The 10,000-nt window shown below is 43.1% G+C and overlaps 1 protein-coding gene across 5 annotated transcripts in view; it reads right to left on the bottom strand.

Annotated features, from left to right (window-relative positions):
* Positions 1-10,000, bottom strand: part of LOC310722789 (nck-associated protein 5-like) — a 35,018-nt gene that overhangs the window by 11,854 nt on the left and 13,164 nt on the right. For all 5 annotated transcript variants that reach the window (XM_083535503.1, XM_083535506.1, XM_083535505.1 and 2 more), the window contains exons 7-8: positions 5,975-6,067; positions 1-2,694 (exon numbers count right to left, since the gene is read on the bottom strand). The exon at positions 1-2,694 is cut by the window's left edge and continues 53 nt beyond it. In XM_083535503.1, the coding sequence (XP_083391629.1) occupies positions 1-2,694; positions 5,975-6,067 (2,787 nt within the window). The remainder of the gene's footprint in view (positions 2,695-5,974; positions 6,068-10,000) is intronic.

Below are 10,000 nucleotides of genomic sequence, written 5' to 3'. Positions count from 1 at the left end.
CGATAACTGACCCTGCGTTTGGTCCATGATAACTTCACACGAGCGTCCTCGCGTCGAGCGATCCAGCGGAATTCCCACTCCTTTCACGTAAACCTTTTCATCCTCCAGAGCTTTGCGTAAATCCTCAGCCTTTTCCATGAGCTTGGAGATATTTAAACTGTCCACCACCTTCTTGGAACCTCCTTTGGTGCCTGATGTGTCTTTGGTTCTTGACGTTGTCGACGATGAAGACATACCAGATTTGATCTTTGACATTTCTGTTTTGCGACTGAGTGCAGGAAGCTTGCTTTTCTTCAAACCAAACCAACTTGCGATCCCATTGGATGCTTTCTGTTTCGGTTCCACAGTGTGACCTCGATCTTGTTCCTGCAGTTTCAGGACATTCTCCTGAATCCCTCGCATGACCTTCTGCTCAATTGAGGACTGGGGGACAGAAAGTCTCTTCTCTTGAGCAGACTTAGCAGAGTCAGGAGCAGGTTTGGATGAAAGTGGAAGTGGGAAGGTGTCCATGTTTGTGAAGGTCTTTTTCTTCCCAGCTGTGAGTTTGGATGACTGATGCTTCTGAAGGTTCATGCGCTCTTCCTGAACCGGTTTCATTCCTCGAGGGTAAGAAGAAGCACTTCCAGCCTTGGATGGAGACTTGGATTGTCCTCTGGTGGGACTGCTTTGGGGACTCTGTACAGTCTTGTGAAGAGGATTGGGACACTTCCCATAGCTTCTCATTATTACAAGGGTTTCACAAGAGGTGGTTGAAGGTAAGCCTGCAATGGTTTTCTGACTTTCTGTTTTTGTGATGTATTTCCGTTCTGAAGAAGATGATGAGGCATGCTGTATCTTGGTATAGTTTCCAAAGCTGGGTTTGGGATGCGATTTTCCTTCCAGAGATCCAGTGTGTTTTCTTTGTTCCAGTGTGATTCTCTCGATTTGTCGTCCTGCTGTTTTGCTTCTTTCTCCTTTCCCAGGAGATCCAGCAGCTCTGCTAACACTACTTAGTGCTACTTTTCTAACTCCGGGTTGATGCAAATCTTCTACATTCTGCAGTCTTCCAAGGACCGCCAGTCGTTCTTTGAACGGGTGATAACTCGTCTCACTGTAGCTGCTGATGACTTCTCTCCTGTCCTGCACTGACAGCTGTTTGTCTCTTCTTTTAACTGCGACCTGAGAAGCACCAGAAGGTCCAACCTTTGGAGATGCAACTGGAGCTTCTCCTTCATGATATGCATCTTTCATGCTGGGGTAGCTCATCCTTTGAGCCTTACACACAGAAGATGATGAGTTTGGAAGGCTAAAGTGGTTCTGAGGTCTTTGCCAAACAGGACTTTCTGTGTCTGTGTCCTGATCTGATGAGGAGGACGAGGAGTCACTTGTGCTAGTAGACGAATCTGAAGAAAGTGGATTAAGAACCTTTTCCTCTCTCCAGTTCATCTTCAGCTGTTCTGCATGGTCTTGGTCAACTGTGGTGGAGTTGGCAGTGGAAGGCCCAACAACATTTTCATAGAGAGTAACCTGAGCACTTGCTTTTGAACCCTTGCTTTTTTTCGGGGCCGAGTGACTACTATACTGTGGCTCTTTTGTAGGACTGGATGATGTTTCCTCAAGATTTGATGGAGATGTTGGGGCTGAATAGGTGCCAGTGTGTGAATCTGTTTTGGAGCAGGAAGTGCTTTCTGTTGTGGTTGCCTTCCGTGTCTGGATCTCGTAGTTATTCCTGCATGGGATTTTTGAGTTGCGTGTGAGTTGAGGACTCAAGCGAAAGCCGTTGTTCTCAGGTGCTGAAGGTACCTTGAGCAACTTTAAGAGTGTTGATGCTGAAGGTTTGGATTCACCAAAGAGAGACACTGGAGTTTGTGTAGACATTTTCTCCACCACCTTCTCCTGAGAACATGCTGCAGTGCTCCTCTCAGGTAGTGAGGCAGAAGAATATGATCCAACTGATGCTTTCCTGGACACTGGACTTTCTTTATATTTCTTAATCGAGTCTCCATTGGAGATCTCAGGCTTTTGTTTCTCAGATGTTGTGGAGCCTTTGACAGTCTCCTTCATCTTCGCAACCTTAGGTGATGGAATAGTTTCAGATTTCTTATCAGGGTGATATTTGGATGTTGTAGGTGATATCTTGCTTGATTGTCTTTTGTTGCAGTCTTTCTTTTGATCTCCTGAGCTTGGATGATTGCTTTTGTCAACACTTTTTTTAGGACTCTGTTCTGAAGCGCCACCTTCTGGATGCACTAATCCTTTTGTGTCATCTTTGCCAGAACCTGAAGCCATGCCAAGATCTGGATTTCCCTTCAGCAACTCTAAGCTTGATGTCTGCTGGAGGATAAGACAAGATGGACAACCTCCAAAGTTTATAGACAGATGACTCTCCTGCTGTCCCTCAACATTCACATGAGTGTGTTCGTGAAGATCTGAATCGGAACTGGACTGTCTACACTGGTGCTGATGTGGACTCGGGGTCACCATTCTGCTCATCTCTCTGGGGACAGGAGACTGTGTGGTGTGAGGATGATGATGATGATGATGATGATAGCAGGCTGGTGGATAAAACTTCAAGGGATCTGATTCCTCCAATTTACGAAGAACCTCCAGGATGTGTGCTTTCTTCTTGAGGAATGGAGACATTGCCTCCATGGATGATGATGATGAAGCTTGAGTCGAGGTTTCTACAATGTTCTGTGCATGTTCATCACTGACCTGATGGAAGAGCAAAAACATCTGATGCTTTTTTTGCAGCTACAAATGTTTCACAAAGTAACTACAAACTAGCACTATAATAATCACGCTAATCTACAAACTAAGAGTGAACATTCTAGAAAACGCTAACCAAGTGTGTCAGTGTTTATTATAATTGAATGTATTTATTTCTGCAGTTCATGCCGTAGTGATGAAGGTTTTTTGTGATGTGGGAATGCGTCTTGTTCTCTCTCCTCTGCGCAAGTGTAAAACTCCCGCGGGGTCGAGGTGACAGTAAACGTGTGCGTGAACGAGTGCGTGGTGGAGATTGTCTGGGTCGGTCTGGAGGACGGCGCTGAGAGAACGACGCACTCCTTTTCTCCAAACGATTAGGAAATTAATTGCTTCTTTAATTAAAGATAAAGCTGGTGGCTGCGTCAAGGTCACTCGTGTGAGACCGAAGTCACTGCTTTGTGTTCTCCTTCTAACGAGTCCTCGTTTCTCTGTCCTGAAACACAGACGTGCTGATTTTCAAAACACTCCTAGATTAAACACGTCGCTTCATCGCCAGCTTTATAACTTTATCACGCCGCAGTTCCTTGTCATTTTAACCCTGAATGGAGAAAAATACGCTAACTACATTTATGCTAATCAGTTTCGCTAACTACATTTACTGTTATGCTAATCGATCTCTTATGATGCTATTTTATAGATTAGCATGTTTACTATAATGCTAGTTTGATGTAAAGGAAATGGAGCTGTATTACAGAAGCAGGTGAGCTTGTGTGTGTGTGTGTGTGTGTGTGTGTGTGTGTGTGTGTGTGTGTGTGTGTGAAATTGATTATAGATTTATTTTGTTCCCCTACACTAAACACACACACACACACACACACACACACACACACACACACACACCTCTTCGACAAAGCAATCAGGTGAAGTGATGATTCTGTGTGTGTGTGTGTGTGTGTGTGTGTGTGTGTGCGCACGCAGGTGATACTGAAGTGTTTTCACACTGAAGGAGAATGAGTTTGTAATTAAGAGTACGAGGGTTTTGGTTGTCAGTGTTGGTGTTAAATCTCAGTTCTGCTCCACAGGAGGAAAATCTGTCGCACTATTGATCTGAACACTGCAGTAAAGAGCTCAGCTTCTGTCTCTGAGGCAGAACAACTCCAGCACTTCTCCACACCATCTCTTTCCATTTTACAGCCTTTACAGGATTTTATTTTAAACTCCTGATTTTTCACGTGTCTGCATCAACAATGATGTAGGGGAAACAAGAACATCAGCAGAAACGCAGCAGAACATCAGAAGGAACACAGCAGAATATCAGCAGGAACGCAGCAGAACATTGAGAAATTATGTGTAGAAATAGGAAATGCAGAAAAAGGGAAAAGCACCAGAGAACTTGGCATTCTTCTGTACAGGTTCAGATCTTCCAGGAGAGTGTTTAGAATCAGAGGCTGTTCAGTGTTCATGTGAGGAAAGTTCTGGGTGTTCAGAGTCGGGTTATGCAGCAGCTCCAAATTCACAATTTACACTGTAAATAATTCTGACAGGTTCTGTCAGGTTCTACCACTGCTTCACCCTGAGGAACGTAAGATCTACGCTTGAACTATTCACACTGCTGCTTCTGCTGCATAACGTGGAGGAGTAACGACCTCACGCTATCTGCCCTCTTCCACATACACACCCGACTGAGTTCTTCCTAAAATCATCTCAGGGAGTTTTTCCTTCATCTCCGTCATCTCCAGAATCATCATTCGGTATAATTTATACAAATCCTCAATATATTTATTTTAAAACAAATCAGTTCTCCATATCATCAGGAACTCTCAATGCTCCTCACAGATCTTCTCAGGTCTCCTACACACTGTTTCTAAGCATTTACTTCACCATTGCATGGACTCAGAATTTTAATCATGCATGTAACGTGTGGAGCAGAACTCCTCTCCTCCATCACACACACGATTAACGTTCTCATCACACTGGTGTTCCTCAAACTGTAATCCAAACTCGGATAATCCAAATCTTTCCAGATTACAGCAACAGGAAAGTTCAGGAAGTGTCTGACTCCAGATACACATATTTACTCTTCATTATATATGGAACACAAATCAGATCCAATCTACTTTAATCCAATCTAACCTAATCCTTTCTAAACTAATCCAATCCAATCTAATGTTATCTAATTTAATCGAATGTAATGCTGTCTAATCCAATCTAATCCCATCTAATATAATCCCATCTAATCTGATCAAATCTAAACCTAACTAATATAACCCAATCTCATTTAATCTAATCCAGTCTCATTCCATCTAATCTAATCCAATCATATCTAATCTATTCTAATAATGTCTAAACAAATTTAATCTAATTCAATCTAATCTTATCTAATATGATCCAATCTAATACTAACTCATATAATCGATTCTAATTAATATACACACATCTGTACACACCTTTACACACATCTGTATACTTCCACACACATCTGTACACACCTCCACACACATCTGTACACACCTCCACACACACATCTGTACACACCTCAACAGACATCTGTATACCTCAACACACATCTGTACACAACTCCACACACACATCTGTATACCTCAACACACATCTGTACACAACTCCACACACACATCTGTATACCTCAACACACATCTGTACACAATTCCACACACACATCTGTATACCTCAACACAAATCAATCATTTTTTAATATCAGCTGAAAATCAGTGATACAATTACAGAGAATTCAAACACTGAGAGCTTCACTTCGTTTACTCTTCAGCTGTGAGCTGCAGTTTATTCTACTTTATTTATTACATCACACAGAGAGGAAGAAATACACACACACACACACACACACACACACACACACATATATATATCTCTGTCTCTGCCTATTTTTCTGTTTGCCAATCTGCCTTTCTCTATATTACTGTGTGTGTGTGTGTGTGTGTGTGTGTGTGTGTGTGTGTGTGTGTGTGTGTGTGTGTGTGTGTTTGTGTGTAAACCCTCTGTTATAATGTGTGTCTACATATAAACCCTGGTTAATAGTGTGTATGTATAAATTATAATAATTGTGTGTGTGTGTGTGTGTGTGTGTGTGTGTGTGTGTGTGTGTGTGTAAGCCGTCACTTATAATTTATAAGTAGCAGAGCTGTATAACCGGTTATGTTCATGTTTCATGTTGTATTTGTTGTATTTGGATTTCCATGTGTATAAACAGTGTGCAGCTGTGAGGAGCTTCATCACCTCATCATGTACATCATTATGTTCTTCTGCTTACCGCCACATTCCCCTGAGAGCTGATGGAGTCCGGTGTCTCATTGATGGTCTGTGACGGATCTGATCTGTGATCCACACACGATACTGATGATATCTACACACACACACACACACACACACACACACACACACACACACACACACACACACACACACAGGAGATCATCATCATCATCATCATCAATAACCATCAGGGTGTCATTACAGGTAACCTGATCACCTCACCTCTCACTCCTGTCTCACCCCTGTTTTACTCATGTCTCACTCCTGTCTCACCTCTCATTCCTCTCTCACCTCACACCCCTGTCTCACTCCTGTTTTACTCCTCTCTTACCTCTAACTCCTGCCTCACACACTGTTATCTGCTACACTGATTTTATCACTGACTTTTTCTCCAAACCTGGATTGGAGGATTTTAAACAGCAGCCCTTCTCTCTCTCTCTCTCTCTCTCTCTCTCTCTCTCTCTCTCTCTCTCTCTCTCTCTCTCTCTCTCTCTCTCTCTCTTTCAGAGTCTTAAATTCAGAGTCTATGGGCTGATAAGGGAACAGTGAAAGTGGAAGAGAAGACAGAAGAGGAGGAAGAAAGAATAATACAAACAAAGGACCTATAATAATAAATTGACCTTTTCCCCATGAGAGAGTGCAATAATAGAGAGAGAGAGAGAGAGAGAGAGAGAGAGAGAGAGAGATGAAATATAAAAAGCAGTATTGCTGTAATTCTCTGTATTTCATCTGAGACGATTCCTGATTCAATGGTTACAATAATAAGTCACTCATCACTCCACTCATCACTCCATCACTCCACTCATCATTCCATCACTCCACTCATCATTCCATCACTCCACTCATCACTCCATCACTTTATCACAACACTCATCACTCCATGACTCCACTTATCACTCCATCACATTATTACTTCACTCATCACTTTATTAATCCACTCATCACTTTATCACTCCACTCATCACTCCATCACTCCTGGTCACTCAACATCTTATTCACGGAGGTACCACACATCACTCGACTCTATAGCTGTGTTGTATGATGGTGTTCTGTAAGAGAGACGTAGTTCAGTATAAACAGACTGCAGTGGGAGAGACGCCTCTCAGTGGAGAAGGGGAGTGTGTGTGTGTGTGTGGGGGGGGGGGGGGGGGGGGTTGAAGAACTTTTGAAGTTTTTGGTTCTAAGGAGTGAATACAGATCTTTGATGATTGGACCTGTGTGGCTCTATGCTACGTGACATGACTTAAACACTGACATCACAAACACATCCGTTTATCTCTCACACACACACACACACACACACACACACACACAAACACACACACTCTCACGCACCCACGCACGCACAAACACACACACACACACAAACACACACACTCGCACGCACGCACGCACAAACACACATACACACACACACACACACACTCTCACGCACGCACGCACAAACACACACACACACACACAAACACACACACTCTCACGCACGCACACACACACACTCTCACGCACGCACGCACGCACGCGCACACACTCTCACGCACGCACAAACACACACACACACACACACACACACGCACGCACACACACACACTCTCACGCGCACACACACACACACACACACACACACACACACACACACTGCAGGATTCATCAGTTATCTGAGAATAGTCAGTGGATTCTGTAATACTGCACATAAACGCATTTCAGTCACGGAGAGGAAGATTTTAAAGGGTCATGTGACCAGGTGGGAGAAATGTAGCCTTCAAAATGCCATCTGATATTAACATCAATTACAAGAACGGTGAGATCTGCTGAGATAAGCAGATTAATGACATCAGAACAACCAACATTTGATTCAAAATAATAATAATTATAATGATAGTAACCATCATCATCATCATCATCATTATGAAACAGGAACGTATGGAGGAGAAGGAGAAGGTGAATGAGGAGGTGGAGAAGGATGAGGAGGAGCAGAAGGAAGGGGATGGAGGTTGATGAGAGGAAGAAGGAGGTAAATGAGGAGGTGGAGAAGGGGGACTTTATTTCATTTATTTCCTCATCAAAATCATTAACCTGCATTCTCTAATAAACTCTTCCATCAGCACTGGTTTTGTACCTAAATCCTTCAAACTGCAGTTTTCAACCCCCTAATTAAGAAACCTGACCTTCACCCTGTCAGCTGTCCAACTACAGACCAATATCAAACCTCCTCTTTATCTCCAAGGTTCTAGAAAAGGTTGTTGCACAGCAGTTCTGTTTACATCTACTGAGGAAGAACATTTATGAAATGTATCTGTCAGGATTTCGGCCTCATCATAGCACAGAGACAGCGCTAGTTAAGGTGGTAAATGACTGTTATTGGCCTCTGATCAGGGTTTTGTCTCTTTACTTGTTTTGCTCGACCTCAGTGCAGCTTTTCACACCATTGATCATCATCTCCTGCTTGCTGGACTGGAGAACGTTGTTGGAATAAAGGGAACAGCTCTCTCCTGGCTCAGGTCTTATCTGACTGATCGCTATCAGTTTGTTGATGTTAATGGTGAGTTCTCCACACTCTCTGAGGTAAAGTTTGGTGTTCCGCAAGGATCTGTCTTAGGCCCACTGCTTTTCTCTTTATATCTGCTGCCTCTGGGTGAAATTATACATAAACATGGTATTCGCTTCCATTGCTATGCTGATGATACACAGCTGTATATTTCAGCAAAGCCAGATGAGAGAGATCAGCTTAACAATGTTGAGGAGTGTGTAAAGGACATTAGACAGTGGATGCTTGATAACGTCCTTCTGCTCAACTCAGATAAGACAGAAGTACTTTTACTAGGACCACATGCAGCTAGAAGCAAACTTTCCGATTACCTAACATCTCTGGATGGTGTTTCTGTTTCAGCGTGTACGGCAGTCAAAGACCTCGGTGTGATTATTGACTCGAGTCTTTCCTTTGAGTCTCACGTGAATCATATCACCAGGATCTCCTTCTTTCACCTTAGAAATATTGCTAAAATTAGAAATATGATGTAGTTACAGGATGCAGAAAAACTAGTTGATGCTTTTGTAACATCTAGATTAGACTACTGTAACGCTTTACTGTCTGGGTGTTGGAGTAAGTGCAGAAATAAGCTTCAGTTAGTTCAGAATGCAGCAGCAAGAGTCCTCACTAGATCTAGAAAATATGATCACATCAGCCCTGTTTTAATCATCTACACTGCTCCCAATTACATCTCACACTGATTATAAAATACTACTACTGACGTATAAAGCACTTAACGCTCTCACGCCGCAGTATCTGAGTGAACTTCTGTACCAGGATGATCCTCCATGCCTACTTAGATCAAAAGGTGCAGGCTATTTGTTGGTACCTCAAATAATGAAGACTCCAGCAGGGGGCAGATGTTTCTCTTATAAACCCCACAGTTATGGAACAACCTTCCAATCAGTGTTTGGGACAGTGTTCCTCACTCTCACACGTTCACTCAGGTTTGTTGACGGTGGTGTGGTGGGTCGTCTCTTATCCCAGAGATCCTCATGTCTGTGTTTCCTTCTGCTTCTGCCTTTTAGTCCTGCTGCCAGAGTGAATCTTACCAGAGTCCCAACTGCACAGTGACTTAACTTTCATACAACAACAAGGACACTTAATAATCCATATCCTTCTCTTCCTGTCACCCTCTTCTCTCTCTCTCTCTCTCTCTCTCTCTCTCTCTCTCTCTCCCGGTCGAGTTAAACATGCTCCTGAGGTTCCAGTGACCACTGTTCCTGCTCCTCTTCCCTCCTCAGATCTTCCCACTTTGTCCTGGTCTGCCTCTGGATGATGTTCTCTTTGTTTGGAGGCGACTCTGTGCAGCTGGTGATGTTTCTTATCTATGCCTTGGGTGGTTCCAGTACATTAGTAAGAACTAAAGTAACATGGGAGCTTTAAGGGATTTGGACTGTAGTTAATATCAATAGTCTGCTACACTGACTCAGGACTACAGTTTACTCTGATCTCCATCACTGCACCTCAACATCGTTTATCTGTAATAAATGG

Source organism: Silurus aristotelis, assembly GCF_946808225.1.
Source record: "Silurus aristotelis genome assembly, chromosome: 29".
NCBI classification, from domain to species: Eukaryota; Metazoa; Chordata; class Actinopteri; order Siluriformes; family Siluridae; genus Silurus; species Silurus aristotelis.
The sequence above is the reverse complement of the archived record's forward strand: the minus strand, read 5'-3'. Positions and strand labels throughout refer to the sequence as shown.